Source organism: Bombina bombina, chromosome 6 (assembly GCF_027579735.1).
Source record: "Bombina bombina isolate aBomBom1 chromosome 6, aBomBom1.pri, whole genome shotgun sequence".
NCBI classification, from domain to species: domain Eukaryota; kingdom Metazoa; phylum Chordata; class Amphibia; order Anura; family Bombinatoridae; genus Bombina; species Bombina bombina.
In genome coordinates this window covers 848525713-848545232 of record NC_069504.1, presented here as the reverse complement: position 1 = coordinate 848545232, position 19520 = coordinate 848525713, and the positions used below count along the sequence as shown (strand labels likewise).

General features: G+C 41.2%; 1 protein-coding gene across 1 annotated transcript in view; it reads left to right on the top strand.

Annotated features, from left to right (window-relative positions):
- The first annotated feature begins 390 nt into the window (after nucleotides 1–390).
- LOC128662307 (diacylglycerol O-acyltransferase 2) overlaps nucleotides 391–19520 on the top strand; it is a 45350-nt gene continuing 26220 nt past the window's right edge. Inside the window, exons 1-5 of the mRNA XM_053716112.1 lie at nucleotides 391–463; nucleotides 1060–1167; nucleotides 13957–14027; nucleotides 14744–14948; nucleotides 15063–15237. Of these exons, the coding sequence (XP_053572087.1) occupies nucleotides 391–463; nucleotides 1060–1167; nucleotides 13957–14027; nucleotides 14744–14948; nucleotides 15063–15237 (632 nt within the window). The remainder of the gene's footprint in view (nucleotides 464–1059; nucleotides 1168–13956; nucleotides 14028–14743; nucleotides 14949–15062; nucleotides 15238–19520) is intronic.

Below are 19520 nucleotides of genomic sequence, written 5' to 3'. Positions count from 1 at the left end.
TAATGCACCACTTGTAATTTAGTCCTATATGTTTTAATAAATATATTCTAATTTTATTGAACAATATTGCTTGAGCATTGTCTATTCTATTCTATTGGTATTTACGCATAGTTAGGGTTTTTGTTTTTTTTTTCTCTTAGAAGACTTGCAGTGTTAACAATAAGATATTATTCTTATCTCTTGTTCTTGCAGTATTGCTGTTAATTTATATTTTAGGTTTTACATTTTATATGGAAGTAATAAAATAACACTACAAAAATATTTTATATTAAAAGATAGGACACAAACATGTTTCCACAGCCAGAGACATGAATATATGTTTCTCTTTACAGATGACAGAGTGAAACATATTTTTTATGCAAATGTGACATGTAAGCTGCACATCTCAAGATGGAGTACAGTTTGAGAAAACATATTCAGGCGGTGAGCGTATTCCAGTGGGTGCTGACATTCCTACTAATGGGTAAGTATGAGACAGAGAAAAGCGTTTGATTGGACTTAAAAATAGTTTTGGGGGGAAAATCCAGGATTAGACACAAGAATGGTGAAATGAAAAAGTAAATTTGATATTTAAAGAGATTAAAGGTGGTGTATTGGGTGTTTTGGAATTTAATTGGATCTGTTTCAGTTTACATGTGTGAGAAATATAGAAAGATCTAATTATTAAAGGGAAATGAAACCCATTTTTTTTCTTTCATGATTCAGATAGAGTATACAATTTTAAACAACTTTCTTATTTACTTCTATTATCTAATCTGTTCCATCCTTTTGGTATCATTTGTTGAAGGAGCAGCAATGCACTAATAGTTTTTAACTGAGCCAATCACAATATATATATATGCAACCAATAAACAGCTAGAATCTAGGTTCTCTGCTGATCCTGAGCTTGCCTAGATAAACCTTTCAGCAATGAATAACAAGAGAAGGAAGCAAATTCAATAATAGAAGTAAATTGTAAAGTTGTTTAAAATTGTATTCTCTATCTGAATCATGAAAGAAAAATTTTGGGTTTCATGTCACTTTAAGGAGATCAGGTTTGACTATTTAATCTCCTCCTAGGAATCTCTTTCACCATTATTCTCCTGTATTTGATGTTCACTTCATACTGGCTGATATCTGTGACCTACTTCACCTGGTTAATAGTCGACTGGAGCACTCCTGAACGAGGTATGTTTACCCTCATTTTCTTTCATCTTTTATACCTAGATACAAGCCAGGGCCGTAACTAGGTAACAGGTGTCTTGGAGGTCTCAACTGAGACTGGGGCCACACTTTTAGGGGAACCTCTGTTGTCCTGCAATCACTAGTGACATTGATACAGAAGATGCTACATAGGTAATTTATTATGTCTGGCCCCTATTTGTGCCCTGGTGCTTACTGTGTAAGGACATGGTATGGTTTTGCCTTTACAAATATGGTGGCACGCAATGTTGCTATATAGGAAAACCTGTTATCATATTTGTACAGTAATGCTAAATTTCCTTTGGTGTGGACGAATCAATGGGGGATTAGTCTGCAGCTTCTCTTGCTCCTATGTGTTTGCTGTCTCAGCTTTTATGGATTGCAAAAAGTAAAAAAGGGCTCTGTTGAAATGGGTTGGCTCACTGCAGCCTTTGCCATGATGCCCACTGAGAACTATTTACGCCCCAAACAAACTCCATTTTGTTCCAAATGAACAAAATAGAGTTAATCTATCTTTGTGAAGTTTAATCTAGATTTTATTAAAGGTACATAAACACATATGTTGCATTCATTTTTATTTACTGCCTATGTGCACCATTTAAAACATAAAGATAACATTAGGATTTGCTGAAAAATAGCTCTCCCATTCCATGCTTCAATATGTTTCAGCCACCAGGAGAATTCTGACACACACATTCGGCACTCTTCTTGTGAATCAATAACCAAACATGACAAAGTTTTGGGTACAAAAGGCCTCAGCCCGCATTTATTAAACAAACAAGTGTTTACAAATAACACAACCACCTAACCAATGTGGTTACAAAAACTCTGGGGTGCTGTCCATCATCCACCACACGTGCCTTCCACTGGCTGTTGCCAGGCACGCCCCCTTTCCTAAACTCTCCCCATCGTCCGATGAGGTACCATTACCACATAAAACTCGCCTGATAAGGCCAGCACCCGCCTTTAGCTGCGACTTCCAAATTCTTAAAACAGGGAGGGAGGGAGGGAGCTTTTCCCGCTTCACAAGGGAAATGATGCTGGCTTCCGCCTCACAACCCTCAATATTTATACTCGCTCCTGCTCCTCAGAAATTTTGCCTAGCAACCCACTGCTATTGGCCTGTAGTGTGGTCACATGCCCCTATTCTCAATTCATTCCTTCCGGGGCTTCCTTGACACACACATTCGGCACTCTTCTTGTGAATCAATAACCAAACATGACAAAGTTTTGGGTACAAAAGGCCGCAGCCCGCATTTATTAAACAAACAAGTGTTTACAAATAACACAACCACCTAACCAATGTGGTTACAAAAACTCTGGGGTGCTGTCCATCATCCACCACACGTGCCTTCCACTGGCTGTTGCCAGGCACGCCCCCTTTTCTTAAACTCTCCCCATCGTCCGATGAGGTACCATTACCACATAAAACTCGCCTGATAAGGCCAGCACCCGCCACAGACCGACCTACCGTCGGACACCGCCCAACCGGGCTAAGGCCTTCTGTACCCCTTCTTTTAGGTTAAAATTAAATAAGTGCAACCCCACTTCATTGAGATGCACCCCATCCTTAATAAAAAAGCATCTGCCTGATTCCCCTTCGAATTCAACATGGCGAATGCCAAAACCCCCCAACTGAGCAACAAAACCTGATAGAGTCCTGTTAACCTTTTTCCTGGATAAATCCAGCCTCCTGACATCCCAAGCTGAGCGCCATTCCAACCTTGTCTCAATTTCTGACCACACAATTAACACCTTCGGGAACAAAACCTTCAACCTACGCATGCCACCCTTCAACTGGTCAATCAAATCTTTTTGAGCCATAAACCCTAAGTCATTTCCTCCAGCGTGTAACACCAAAATGTCAGGAGGCTTGTACAGCCTGGCAAACTTACTCACTGTACTCACTACCCCTTCCCATTTTAGACCTCTTACCCCAAACCACTTTACCCCAACCTGTTCCCGAGGAAGGCCCAACTGGATTCCCCCTTACTTTGTTGCTGCAGCTTTTCTCGCCCAGTAAATGAAAGAATGTCCAACTATCCAACACTGAACTGGACCTGTTAAGAAAAACAAAACTATACTATCATGTTAGGACGAACATAACGCTTAAAACACCCCGACTTCCACCTTCCCACCTTTTTCACAACTTCCTCACTCAAACCCAATTCATGCGCCTCAGTTGCCGCGCCTATTCTAAACGAATGGCATCCAAAATCTTTAGGGTCCACCCCAGCCACGGACAAAGCCCTTTTAAGTACCGCCCCAAACTGATATTTTGACAATGCTCCTCCATCCTCGTGCCTCAAAAGAGGGCCCTCACCACAAGGCCTGATCCTAAGATAATCCACCAGAGAACCTACCGGGCAACAAACACCCCCGATAGCAAATAACTTGATTAAGCGGCCCATACCCTCCTGATCTGTCTTAGATTTTCTAAGCCAAATGGACACTTCCTCCCTTGATATCACCACATCACCAAACCCGATACCGCCATTGTCCTTTCTATTAGCCCCAACCAATTCCAACACTCTAAAAGCCCCGAAAAAGGCTAAAACAAAAGCCACCCGGAACAAATAATACTCAAACTTAGAATTGCACACCACCTCCAAAGCCCCAACTACCTTTAATAGTAAACTAAATACAAGTGGACGTCTTTTGTCCCCCCTAGCTCCACCTCTACAAACACCTCTCACCGCCAATTTTACCCAAAACTCCTTTGTTAAATCAACCCATCCCATCAGCTTAAACAGAAAAGCTATCGCCTCTTTCCATTCCTGCACCCAATCAACCAAGTACCACACCCAATCCTCTTTTGATAGCCTGATTCCATCCCTGTGCAGCCTACAAAACCACCGTTTCCATACTGTCACGTAAGCTCTTAACGTACTCTGGGCTAAAGCCCCTCTCGCCAATTTCAATCCTTTAAGAAGTCTATCTGCCACAAAGCCCTTGGGCATTCTTCCCCATCCAACTTCGCCTCCGGGGCTGCTTCCCAAAACTTCTGCCACTGCAACCGGGAAAGAGAGTCAGCAATCACATTTTGCTTCCCGGGTACATGCACCGCCCTAAAAAACACATTCCCCCTCAAGCATTCCAGGACAAACACTCGGAGAAGCCGAATCACCGGCCTCGACTTCGCTGTCAACTTATTAATCGCAAATACCACTCCCAGATTGTCAGAGTGGAAAGTCACCTTCCTATCCCTCAGCTCACCATTCCAAACCATAACAGCCACCACCAACGGAAACAATTCTAGAAACACCAAGTTCTTGGTTAAACCTTGTTCCTTCCATTCCACAGGCCATGTATCCACGCACCATCTGCCATCAAAATATGCCCCAAAGCCATGTGCTCCTGAAGCATCTGTGTATAGGTGCAACATCTCATCCGATACCGGCCCCTCCTGAATGAGCGACCGCCCATTGAACTCTTCCAGAAAAATCAACCACACTCCAAGATCCTCCCTCAACTCCTTTGAAAGCCGGATCCTGTGGTGTGGTTCCTTCACCCCAACCGTAGCCAATGCCAGGCGCCTTCCAAAAACCCTTCCAACTGGGATCACACGACAAGCAAAATTAAGCTTGCCCAGTAGCGATTGCACTTCTCGCAACGACACTTTTCCCTTCCCAAGCATCTCAGTTATGACCTTTCTCAGGTCTACCACCTTATCCCAAGGTAACGAGCACTCCATCAATACTGAGTCAATCTGGATCCCCAGAAAACTCAACTTAGTCGCCGGCCCTTCCGTCTTTCCTGGTGCAATCGGAATCCCGAATTGCTCAGCCACTTCAACAAATGTTTTAAACAACATTTCACAAACTCCAGAACCAGCTTCCCCCACAAACAGGTAATCATCCAAATAATGGACCATCGATGACCTGCCCGCCTTTTTCTTCACCACCCATTCCACAAATGTACTAAATTTTTCGAAGTACGCACAGGATATGGAGCATCCCATGGGTAAACACAGATCAACGAAAAATTCCCCTTGAAATTGGCAACCCAATAAATGATGACACACCGGATGGACTGGTAAAAGCCGAAAGGCTGCCTCCACATCCACCTTTGCCAACAATGCTCCAACCCCCGCTCTCCTGACCACACTCACCGCCTTATCAAATGAAGCATAACGTACTGCCGTCAAAGACGGGTCAATCCCGTCGTTAACAGACGCGCCCTTAGGATGAGACAGGTGGTGAATCATTCTAAATTGTCCCTCCGTCTTCTTTGGGACCACCCCAAGTGGGGACACCCTCAAATTCGGGAATGGAGGGTCCTTGAAGGGGCCCGCCATTCTCCCCAGTGCCACCTCCTTTTCCAACTTAACTTGAACCACCTCTGGGAATTGCTCAGCCGATTTTAAATTCCCAGGAACTCCCGAACCCTTTGAACCCTCGAACGGGATACGAAATCCGGAACTGAAGCCCGTCAGTAACAGTTCCGCATCCCCCGCTCTACCCTTTGTCTTACCGTATTGGCTTAGCCACGGGGCCATCTCTCTTACCCTCACCGGGGTCCGAGCCCGTAGCAGCACCCTCACCTCCTTTACCATTCCCCTTTCCTTTTCAAAAACATTTTGCCCCAGAGTGCGCACCTCCGCATCCTGAGCACTCGTGCTTGTATTTGCACTCCCCTCCGAACCTACACACCCCTTCATTAAACTGGAAGCAGAGGCCTTTTTTAATTGCCACCGATGTGGCCCCCACTGTCGTTCCACTAGCCCCCGTTCCTCCACTCCGAAAGGACTGCCCCCTCAAAGGAGTCATTAACTCCAGCCACACCCCCATCTCTCTGTCGTCCTACCGCATCTCTGGTTGTACCGCCAGCCTCTGGCGGAACTGTTCATCGTACCGCCACCAGGCAAGACCCCCATATGTCCTCTGAGCCCCTGATATTTCATCAAAATAGCAAAACATAGTCGAGCTCTGCTCGGGGAATTTCTCCCCGATCACGCTGGCTAATATGCAAAAAGCCCTCGTCCAGTTTGAAAAAGTTTTAGGTAATTTCCTCCACTTTTTCTTTCTCTCCTCCTCCTCCTCCTCCTTTTTGCCCTGTTCCCCTTTTGGATCTTCCTTTAACTCAATAAAGTGGTCCAACGGCAACAATGAAAAGATCTCTACGAACTCTCGTTTCCATATCTTTTCTTTAACCTCTTTACTCAGATGGATCCCAAGTGGTCCAATTGAGCACAAGCAAGGCCTACGCAAGGCTAGATCTGCCACAATTAACACTTCACCGCTTGTAACCGGCACCGACCCACCTTTTTCAACCCCACTCCCCGAAGGGGTTCCAACCACCGGTACACTACCCTCCTTCACTGCCGGTACCCATGCTCCCGCTACTGTTCCTACATCACCCCCAACTTTCCTTTTGTCTTCTAATTGAGCCACCAGCTCCTTCAGACCTTTCATCACCGTCTCATACACTCCCCCCGACTCTTCTTTTTCCTTCCCCCCCTGCAGGGAACCCGCCGTCTCACCTGGCGGCCTTGACTCAGGCTCCTGCACCACTATAGTATCCTCTCTTCTCCTTTCCGCCCTGTCACCTGCAGATCTTCTCCCCCTATCATCAATGTTATAAGACATAGAGCTTTCCCTCCTACGTGTGTGTTCACGATCTCTATCCCGCCTGCCCCATGTGGGGGACGTATGCCTTTCCCGCTCTCTGTAGTCTATCCTTGGCGTCCGAGATCTCTCCCTCCGCCGTGTCCCTCTGCTCCTGCTCCTGTCCCTTCTGCTCTGTCCACCTGAACCTCCACCTGCTCTCTGTGGAGAATGATTAACATGATGTCTCTGCCTCCTAGTGTCTTCCTTCTCTCTTCCCCTGCCCCTCTCTCGTTCTTCCCTCATTCCCCCAATTTGTCCTTCACTCTGAGTTACGTGTCCCCCCCAGGCACCAGAGAATTGAGCAGCTGCATTAAATCTCTCCTACCTGTGCCGAACTCTCCGGTTCCGTCTGCTGTCCCAATTGCAATTCTTCACCAGCGAAGTCACTGTAAGATTCGTTCATCCACAGGACGTCCTCCTCCAGCTCCTGTAATGAAGACTGCACCGCAGGCAACCCCGGCCTTTCCACCGGGACGCCGTCCGACTCCTCCGGTTCTGAAACACAATCATTAACTTCCAAATTATTCCTTTTCTCAGTCCTTTTACCCCCACTCCTGTTCTCCCTGCCCCTCTGTACCCCTATTCTCCCCATCCCCCCTACCCCCTGTAACCCTATCCCTTTCCCTTATATCCTGTACCAAAACCTCAACGGCCTCTCCAATCCCACTTGATATCCCTCCTGCACTATGCCTGCCGTCCCTATTCGCCTCAGCTCCCCTTTCTCCACCTACCTCTTTTCCCTTTTTTCCTCTCGCCTTAGCTTGCCCCTTCCCAAAACCTCCTCTTCCCCTACACAAACAACGTCCACTATTCTCCCTCATGTTCCCTCCAATTCCTCCGCTGCCACTCGCAGCACCTACAGTTACCTTATCCCTCCTCTCACTGCTCCTTAAGTTTACACCTGTTCCTCCAACGCCCCTACCGCTTCTCACATTCCCACTCATCCCCTCCCCCCTTCTCCTTCTATCCACACTAGCTCCCTCAAAGCCCGAGCCATCCCTTCCCTTCTCAGCCCCCTGTTTACTTATACCGCTCCTGGCGACTGCCACCTCACCCTCCCTGCTCCCCGCACAAACCTCATGTGTCACCATTACTCCACCCTCCACGCTGCCTACGCTCGTCCCCAGCAACCTAGGCCTCAGTGTTCCCCTCCTACTCCCTGCTGACACTGGAGATGTGCGCAGCTCCTCCATAGCCCTTCTCTTGCCTCCCGACTTTCCGCTAACCTCACCCCTGGCCGTATCAGGCCTCCCTTGACCCAAAGCTCCCCTCCTGTCATCCGGACTAAGCCGCACCGGCGGCTTTGTCCGCCTCACCGGCCGACCGCACCGCTCCTGACCTGATGTTCCTGCTGGCTCGACTGTCGACGACCCTGCACCGGAACCGCTGTCCTCTGAAAAGAGCCTCTGCTGGAGCCAGGTAACACCTTTTTCGGCTACCAAGGTTTTTACCTGTTCCAGCAAAAGGCTCACGCTCTCCATTCTGCCTGTCAGCTTTTCCCGCTTCACAAGGGAAATGATGCTGGCTTCCGCCTCACAACCCTCAATATTTATACTCGCTCCTGCTCCTCAGAAATTTTGCCTAGCAACCCACTGCTATTGGCCTGTAGTGTGGTCACATGCCCCTATTCTCAATTCATTCCTTCCGGGGCTTCCTATCCCTTGCGTTTAAGGAGATTTTGAAGCAAATTGTATAATTAAACTAAATTGGAAAGTTGTTTAAAATCAAATGTTCTATCTAAAACATGAAAGTTTAATTTTGAGTTTACTGTTTATTTAAGAGTGGTCATGATTCATAAGACAGATGTTGTCTACGTAAACTATTAATCAAATTACTGTTGTTGTCATCCATCCATAGAAAGTGAAGAAATTTCCTGTGAGAAATGTAGGTAAGCTTAACAATCAGTCCATCTTTTGAAAGACTAGTTTATACTCAAAGATTATTTCCACCTTAAAGGGACATTATACACTAGATTTGTCTTTGCATAAATGTTTTGTAGATTATACATTTCTATAGCCTACCTGGGTGTGATTTTGTTACAATATATAGTTTTGCTTATTTTAAAATAACATTGTGCTGATTTTCAGACTCCTAACCAAGCCCCAAAGTTTTAGATGCATACTGATGTATACTGACTTCAGATTGCTTCTGTTTGTATAATGGGTCTTTTCATATGCAGCTGAGAGGGGAGGGGAGTTCTTCTATCAGCCCCTTTCAGTGGGTGTCCCAGGCTTATCTCATTAACAGTGTTACATTGGGAGCTTCTAAGTAAGTTTTTAAAAGGTTTTACATTGGATTTTTATATCAGTATCTGTGTATGTTATTCTTTATAGTAGTGTCTATTACATGCAGTTATATAAAAACTGGTGTATACTGCCTCTTTAAAGTAATGGTAGAGGGATTTGTTGTGATTTCTCAGATTGATGCCCTGATTAAATTGACATTTTTGGTTTTAGATCAAGAACATGTTACTTTTATAACTGCCCAGAGGGGAATTGATCATTTCTGTTTAATAATTTTGGTAAATGTTGGAAATCTCTATTCTATTAACATTTGGCCCTGTGTGGCTGACTTTATAGAAGTAGGTTTGAGGATCTGACTTGCGGGTCATTGATTTCTATAAAATATTTGGAATTATGGGGAAGTGTCATGGATGCTGGTTTGTGTGGTTTATGGTAAGTGTGATAGAATGAAATACCTAATAAAAGTAGTATGGCAACTCCTTAAATGAGAATTATCCCAAAAATCTCACACTGAATACAAATATCAAATTGAAAGAGTGCGCTAAAAAGCTAACTACACCTAAAATGTGATAGCATACAACTTGTAGGTCTGGTAATAATTGTGTTATATCAATATATACACAACCTCACAAATAATGACTAATACGAATAAAAATAAAAATACGTCAGTGAAACTCGGAAGTGACAGTGTCAATGCCGAGACTGACAAGAGAGGTACGTGTGTAAGGGCTGAGTCAGAGAAAGCACACTAAAACAAAAGCTTTCGGATTTCGGTGAGAAGAACTCCATTGGTTATTGGAACTTAAACGTATATTGATACATCCTTCATCTTGGGACATTTTGGTCCATTAAAAATCCAACTCACTAATATGTAAAGAGTAATCCTTCATCTCAAAGACGCAAATAACTCCTCAAAGAGACTTGGGAATACAAAACAAGGATAAAACATATAGGGGCAGTGCTTATAAAACACTTGTTACTAATGCACTATTGCGATATGTTGTATGATTCATCAGTTTGCTTTTAACTCTATACTTAATTGTGTATTATTACGGTGTATTATTAATGCACAGTATATATATATTTTATTAACGTGGATCCACGATTTAACGATAATGAATGCCTATTAGTATTTCATTTTGGTGCACCTTATAGTTAATCACACTAAGTGGTTTAAGAGACAATACTAATTTCATATACCTTTGGTGTTTTTATGCAATTACACTGTGAGGAAAATAGACACTATGATGTTTATATGAAATCACATTGTGAGATAAATAGATATTATTTATACATAATAAATTTATTTTTATTTTTATTCATATTAGTCATTATATGTGAGGTTGTGTATATATTGATATAACACAATTATTACCAGACCTACAAGTTGTATGCTATCAAATTTTAGGTGTAGTTAACTTTTTAGCGCACTCTTTCAATTTGATATTTAGATGGTAAGTGTGCCAACAATATTTTTAGGGATAAAGTAATATAATTTAGCTAAATCGTGCGCATGATTTAGTTAAATCATGCCCACAATTTATTATTAATTATAATCATGAAATGCCACCTTAAAATGATGGTAAATCATAGTTTTTGTGAAATGCTAGGATTTACCATTGGAACAAGGGGACTTTCATTCATGAAGTATGAAATATGCTGCGTCAAGCTGGATTTCCTGCACAGCTATTTGGCTAAGAGGTGGAAACGTCACCTCTCAGCCAAATAGCGTTCTGCCATGGGCTTCCTTAGCAGCTCAGTACAGCGAACATTTGGAATAAAAAAAGAGGCTTTCAGTATGAAGTATTTTATACTTCATGAATGAAAGTCCCCTTTATTTGTTCTGATGGTAAATCTTAGCTTTTCAAAAATGCTAGGATTTACCATCACTTTAAGCATGAATCCTCCCACTTACAGATCAGGCTCACCAGCTAATATTACTTTCAGTTTCAGTTCAGTCAGTGTGTTAGTGAGGAAAAGTACAGACAGGTAAATGTGCACCTCAGCTTCAGTCACATGGATTTCTAAACGCCCAATGTTAGCATTATGTGACAAATCGTACATTTAGCATTGCAATGTTTACAAAGCATATTTATCCTTTCACAATAGAATGCAATTATATTCAAATTATTGGAGGTGAAATAGGTGTACATAAATTATATTATATTTAAAGTATATATTGAACAGAAATTAGTTAAAGGTACATTAAACTCAAAATGTTTATTTCATGATTCAGATAGAGAATACCATTTTAAACAACTTTCTAATTTACTTCTATTATCCAATTTGCTTAATTCTCTTGATATTCTTTCCTGAAAAGCATATCTAGATAGGCTTGGTAGCCGCTGATTGGTGGCTGCACATAGATGCCTTGTGTGATTGGCTGACCCAATGCAATACCAATGCATTGGTATTTCTTCAACAAAGGATATCTAAAGAATGATGAAAACAAGATAATATAAGTAAATTGGAATGCGGTTTAAAATTGTATTCTCTGTCTGAATCACAAAAGAAAATTTTTGGGTTTAATATCCCTTTAATTATTCAGGTTAAAAACGGGTTTCTCAAAACAAAATAGTTGTGCTCCCTGTAAAAAATTATCAATTGTACAGTTTCAAATACATATTTTTTTTTTGTAATTTCTCTATAAAATATTGTTAAATTCTTCTGTCATTTTTTTAAGCAGGGTAATGTTGGCAATTCATTGTTTTATTAATACTATGGAAACATCAAATTTGATTCCAATACCTAATGAAAAAATGGCAGTAAGAACTGTACACATTTTCTTAATGATCCATGCACAATAAATTCATGACAGCCTGTTTTATTGTACACACAATGCTGTACATTGCAAAGGTTATCCAAAAAGATAGGGATTGATTCCAAAGCAGTATAGCTGCAAAATGTGTTGTTTACATTGAGATTATCTGTCTGAGTACAGAGTAAAGTTTAAAGGGACAGTCTACTTCAAATGTTTTATTGTGTACAAAGATAGATATTGCCTTTACTAGCCATTCCCCAGCTTAGCACAACCAACATTGTTATATTAATATAATTTATAAGAACTAAAATTCATAGCATTTTATAAATTTTTCAGAGCAAGACAATAGCTAGTTAATGTGTACCGTATAGATAAAACTGAGCTGACTCTTGTGGAATTGTCAGTGATCCCTGATTGGCTAAATTCAAGTATATACACACCTCTGAGATAAGGGGGATTGGTGCAAAGCCTTAGATACAAGGTAATAACAGATTATTTAGCATTGTATTGTGAAAGGATAAATATGCTTTGTGAAGATTGCAATGCTAAATGTAATGTTTATCACATAACGTAATGCTAACATTGGGCTTTCAGAAATCCATGTGAGTGAAGCTGAGGTGCACAGTTACTCACAAGTTTGTGCCGATCCTCACTGACACATAGGGGCCCATTTATCAAGCTCCGTATGGAGCTTGAGGGCCAGGGTTTCTGGCGAGCCTTCAGACTGCAGTCATAGGGAGGGGAAGGACTTAATTAATTGAGCCCATAATGATGTCCAGTTCATGAATGATACAGTTAAATTACATAATTAATATGTGCATAATAAAAAAGACAATGCAAAAACACCTACTCTGAATTTCAAATAAGCAGTAGATTTTTTTCTGACAAATTCATTTTTTCTCTCATATTCTGGCCCCCTGTATCATGTGACAGATATCAGCCAATCACAGACTAGTAAACATATACCATGTGAGTTTATGCACATGCTCAGTAGGATTTTTGTTCCCCAGAAAGTGTGAATATAAAAAGACTGTACACAATTTGATAATGGAAGTAAATTGGAAAGTGTCTTAAAACTGCATGCCCTGTCTGAATCATAAAAGGTTATTTTGACTTGAGTGTCCCATTTAACTAATCCCTTTGCAATAAATCATTCAGTTAACAGTACTCTGATTCAAATATTAGGTCACAGCATGCTCTGTTCTATGCACCGTGTTGTATGTATTTGCCTAAGATTTACATATGCAACAAAAGACTGGTTATCCATATGATATGGGTAACAACTAGATGTAAAGCTGTATTGTGTGTCAGGATGAGTCAGGCAGTGACTTAGGACCAGGAATCGGATCAGTGGAGCGTCCGTAATAGGAGAATCTGCGGCTCGTCCCTCATGCCTCACGTGCCCAACAAGTGAACTGATGAATTGGCTCATGAACTGGGTTAGTTAAACAAACCGTCCAAAATGAACTGATTCATCAATTAATCTGACATCTCTACTGACATGCTGAACTGAACATACTAGTAGCTGGTGGGTGGGAGCTCCTCCTCCTGCACATTGGTCATCAAAACAAGACTAGCTAGGGGAGGAGCAGGTTGATCTGTATGAGGGAGGATTGATGCTTAAGGTAGAATAGCATGATTATAATTATTTATAAATCTTGTGCACGATTTAGCTAAATCGTGCTCAAGATTTAGCAAAATGTGCTCACGATTTAGCAAAATGTACGCACGATTTAGCAAAATGTACGCACGATGTATAAAAACATCTTGTGTGACACTTCTGGGGCTCCGTATTTGACAGAACTCCTATTCATACCATATTCTATGGGAGTTTGTAGGCTCTGTTCTTCCCACCACTTTCCCACCCCTATAAATGTTCTTGGTTTCACAGTTTGAAACCAAAAACTACTTGAAACTTACACGTGGATAACAAACCACATTTCCAGAATGCATAGCCACACCTTGACGCCACCCACTGTATGCCTAATCCCTCCCATTGGCCGTCTTTACTCTATGACTATGGGACATATCCCTGGACACTGAGATTTGAAAATTGTGTTTTATATCACTTTAACATTTGGTTCAATCAAGCATTTTAAAAATATATTTTATTATTCTGTTGTTCAAAATGTTGATTTTCATTGTCTTTGCATCTTTCTAGGTGGTCGCAGATTTCAGTGCGTGAGAAGATGGACAGTTTGGCAGTATTTCCGTGATTACTTCCCTATAAAGGTGCTTGAACTGCTTCTTTCTTCCAGTATGTTTCTCTGACAAAACATATTTATTTGTTCATCTATCTTTTTCTTTCATTTATTGCTTGTCTTTAAAACTTTTATACAGTATATATACTTTAATTTTCATAGGTCATCTATTGTCCTGATCAGGCTGAATTTGTGCCATAACATTTCTGGGGCTTGAAATAGATGACAAAGCTAATTATAATTGATACAAAGGGTATTGATAGGGCACCACATCTCTGCCTAACTTTATTTATAACATTCCTTTACCTACTTTATCTCTCCTGCACAGGGTGATCTATATGTACACAATTGACTTCCTTTCAAATTCAGGGTACAGGTACCTTAGATATATGGGTAAAGTTGCCACCTCACCCATGTTTTCCTGGACACTTATGAGTCATACATGCTGCAGGGTGCTGCAGGTATGAACATGACACTGAACAGCACTATGTATGTTCCTCTCTGCACACCCTGAAGCATGTATAATTCAAATGTGTCCAGGAAAACATGGCCGAGGTGGAAACTCTATTTATTGGTGTGCTACAGTAATTCATTGGGTGCAAAGCACTCCCCTAGTTACATCACTGGTTCTCTTCATATATTTTTAAATCAAATTCCCTCTATCTTCACTAAATCTCCTCACTAATATGTGCTTTGCACCATATTCCTATTAAATCTTCACTTAACTCCACTTTCTGGTCCTTACAGCTAGTGCAATCCACTCCTCTCAGCCCAGACAGAAATTATGTCCTTGGTTGTCATCCCCATGGGATTTTATCAGCTGCTAACTTCTGTAATTTCTCTACTGAGGCTAATGACATCTCACTCCGTAATCCAGGGGTCAAGCCCTGGTTGGGTATTCTAGCTGGACTATTCAGGCTACCAGTTTACCGTGAATATATTATGTCTGCAGGTAAGATCCTGTTGGTAAAACCACATTTAGAGAAAGTATTTAGTTTTTTTGTTGCAAGATTCTTTCTCAGTATATTTTTTTCCTTTATTTTCTTCTCTTCATCTCCCCATCCAGGTATGGCTCCTGTAAGTAAGGACAGTCTCCAGTATCTACTCTCACGTTGTGGTACAGGAAATGCAGTGTTTATAGTTGTGGGTGGAGCAGCAGAGTCCTTGCAGAGTGCTCCTGGTGAGCACATATTAACGCTGAGCGGGAGAAGAGGCTTTGTCAAGTTGGCGCTAGAGCATGGGTAAATAATGCAGTGAAAATTTATGAGATTCAATAAAACAATGAAAATGACACAAACTGATTGTCTATGATTTTGTATGGATGAGAAACTTTTGAGAACATCATACAACTGCATATGCAGCATTAGTATTTTTGGATTGTCTCTAGGAATGTAATTCCATATGGAATATTTAGGGCTGGATTACAACTGGAGCCTTAATTTATCGCGTTTACAGGCGTGCGATAAATAACCATGAATGACAAGTGGCTGGATATTGCTACTGCCAGCTTGATGTAGCAATTAGTGCTCCAAAAATTAACCTGAGATCAAATCTCTGGTTCATTTCAAAAAGTGGCCCCAAACTTTAGAGTTTGTTTCTATAATAATAGTAAAAATATAATAATAGCATCTTTAATGTGGTGGGTGTGGGGTGAAAAGTGCCTTTACATTACGGTCTATGGGGAACTGTGTGTTCCCAGTAAATACATATGTAATTGCTTATATACATATATATTTATATGTTAATATGTGTATATTCACATATAAACACATAAATATATATGTATATAATCAAATACATATATATTTAAAACTGTTGCCATCGCCTTCATACCCCCTTCGCTGTGCTAGGCTCTCATGCCATGTTTTAAGGTATGAGAATGAGGCTCCCATTGGAGGCTATGGAAGCGCGCTCTATTGCGGATGACTTAATACCAGCGCACATGTGTGTGCTCTGGTATTACTAGTGGAGCACAAATATCGAGCTGGCATTAGCACAATTTTGTGCTCCACTCGTGATCTAGCCCTTAAAGGGCTATACTAAGTGTATTTCAGTTTTTCTTATGACGCACAACTAATTATAGAGCATTTTATATGTTTAAACAATCCTAGGCTCGAAGCAGATTCTTGACATGTATAAACATCCAGACTTCAGCACACAATTTTTTTTAAAAACCCAGGCTGCTTCTGAAAACCCTTGTTATGGTGCACCTGCAGTGAGCTGATTGGCTCCTTGCCTCATTGTGTACCACCCACGAAGGCTGTAACAAATATGTCATGTCAAAGACAATACTGAAACTTTGGTCTTCGATGTGCAAAATACCGCTGGTCAATAGGCGATTAGAGAGACATTAAACCCAATATTTAATTCTCAATAATGGGCTAGATTACAAGTGAAGTGCTAATTTATCACATGCCCGCAACAGGCAAATTCACCCTTTACAGGCGCAAAATAAATAAGCAGCCATTACAAGTGGCTGGTTATTGCTACTGCAAACTAGTGGTAGCAATTAGTATTCAAAAAATTAACCAGAGGTCAGACTTCTGGTTAATTTTTAAAATGTCCCACAATTGCCCCCAACGTTAAGTGTGTAGTGGCTTTAGAAAAATAAAAAATATTAGTATCTTTTTTTTTTTTTTTTTTAAACTGCACTAAGCGTTTTTTTAAGGCTAAAGTTGGCGGGTGTGGTGTGTTAGAAAAAAAAACGGCAGTGAAAAGTGCCTTTAAATTGCCGTCTGTCTGCATTTTTCATTGCTCCAGCAGTTCTTGTGAACTGCTGGTGCAATACCGCCCCCTGCAGATTCGCGGCCAATCGGCCACTAGTAGGGGGTGTCAAGCAACCCGATCATATTCGATCGGGTTGATTTCTGTCCGCAGGTTATGGAACTTGATAAATTGACCCCTCTGGCTTTTATTCACAGCTCTGTCAACCATATTTCATTAGCTTTTGCCTCCAGATTTAGATATGTCTGGAACTGTTGTCTTCCAAAAACATGTTTTTTTTTTGCTTGAATTAGTCCCTTGATAATTTTGACACATATTCCAGTGTTTTGTTATCTGTCAAGGCTGCTTTTAGTATACTGAAAATGTATTGTGTCCCTGCAGTTGAGCTCTCTGGATTCTGTTATTCTTTATTTGATTATAAAGCTCCAGTCCATGCCAGAGATATAATTTCTAATCTCTTTAGTTACATTCATGCTTCCTGTAACCGTTAGTAGCTCTGGCATCCTGAATACATTGTATTCCTTTATTCTCCTAATTTCTTTGCATTCTCCAGTTCAGGGGAGGAGGGAGTCCTAGGGTGCTATGCACCCCATTCATTACTGAATGAGATGTAAAAATAATAAAGGTGGGAAGATGACCCCTCACAACTTACCTCTGCATATTTGGCAGCAATTTATACCCACAAATTTTATAATCTGTAATCACCCCTGACTCACAAGTGATTAACAGTCTATCCATCTAATGTTACATAGCTAATTTAAAAGCACAAATAACCAGCTTCCTGTGACACATTAAACAGATTCTATGCACTTTGTTTAAAGTAACACTTTTAAAAAAAATGTCTGCTTAAAGCAAAGACTAACACAGTTGGGGCTTGAAATCTATCTTAAAGGGGGGTTTAAACACATACATTTGCAGGGTCGATAGTATTAAAATGACATGCTATAATGAATGACATCATGTAATTTATTTCACTATTTTGGCCCTTTAAAAAAATATAAAAATACAGGAGTGGTGTCTGGTTTAGATTCAGGTAATAAGGCTGGGGAATGGGACATGGCATTCTGGGCCATTGTTTATGTACCATTTGTAGAGGAATAGTGACAGAGAGAGTAGGTTCCTAGTGGTCTTGCAATTTCTGAGATGGTCTGATTGCTACATATATAAAATCATTCCCTAATACCTAAGGAATTGTGATATGCCTGTTTAGAATTACAAGCCGTTCCATCTGTAAACCAGGGGCATCTATAGAAGCAATATACAGGAGGGAGCACTTCCCAGATGCAATTTATGTATGTGGTTGTGATGGGAGGGGCCAGTGTGTCATGGGAGGGGCAAGTTGTGTTTTAGGCATGTCAAATGCGCTATGAACGGGGCTGGATCAGGTGAGGCTATGGGGCATATTTATCAAGCTCCGTACGGTTTGATGCCCCGTGTTTACGGCAAGCCTTCAGGCTCACCGGAAACAGAAGTTATAAAGCAGCAGTCTAAAGATGACTGCTCCATAACCTTTCCTCCTGCTCTGAGGCGGTGGACATAAATTGACAGAAATCAACCCAATCAAATACGATCGGGTTGATTGACACCCCCTGCTAGCCGCTGATTGACCGCAAATCTGCAGGGGGCAGTATTGCACCAGCAGTTCACAAGAACTGCTGGTGCAATGATAAATGTCGAGAGTGTATGCTTTCGGCATTTATCGATGTGCAGCGGACATGATCCGCTATATCGGATCATGTCCGCTCGCAACATAATAAATAGGCCCCTGTGTGTGAGCTGGGCAGAGTGGAGGATAGAGAAAGGGCACATGGGAACCAGCCATTATACTAGGTGGGGGGGGGGGCTAGTACACATTTGCCCTAGTTTCAAAAGTGCAACCAGTGACTGTTTTGGCTCTGACCACAGCCCCCCAATTACTGACACACCCTTGCTCTCTAGTTGCCACTTCACATACAAAACACCATTGGGCCACAGCTTACAAATCCTTCAGTTAATGCTGGGAGCTATGTTAATAATGTCCATTCATTTGTCTATCATATGTTGAGGAAACCTAATAAAGCTGAAACAACTATCCACATGTGATTTCCTTTGCTGCAGAAGCAGCATTGCACTAGCATAAGGGAATCTCGTATAAAACAGATACTTGAAGCAAAAATTTGTGGTATTGTTTAGTTCCTTTCCCAGATTCCCATGCTACTGTACAAAAACAAGTTGTTCTGGTTTTTGTGGGGGTGTCCAATGGTCTATGCAATAACCTATTGAATATTTTCTTACCCATAGTAGAGGAGGTTTTTTTTCCCACATAATTTTTACTCACCATAATTTTAATGGAGACTGATATAATTGCCTTAAACCAAGTTTCCCTCAGCAGCATTCAGGAATGAATCATGTGCTCATAAGGCCTAATGAGGTAAAAACTGCTGTCCACATTTGATTTCCTTTGCTGCCCTCTTCAATCCATACTATACTTAAAGGCTACCCTGAACAGCATTTCACTAACATGAGGGAAGGGATATATTTTTAAAATGGATACTTGAAGCAAAAAAGGTGTGGTATAGTTTAGCTCATTTGCATATATTTTCCTAGATACCTCTGCTCCGGTACAAAAACAGGTAGTTCTGGTTTTCTGTGGAAGATGTACAGATGGGCTATGCAATAAACTATTGAGTAGTTATAGCAGAAAAAGAGAAATATATAAAATAAAAATGTCTTCATTTTTATTTATTTGATGATTATTATTTAGCATAGATTTGTATTTAGTTTGTGAAGAAGTGTTTATGGTATCAGGAGGTGTAAAATA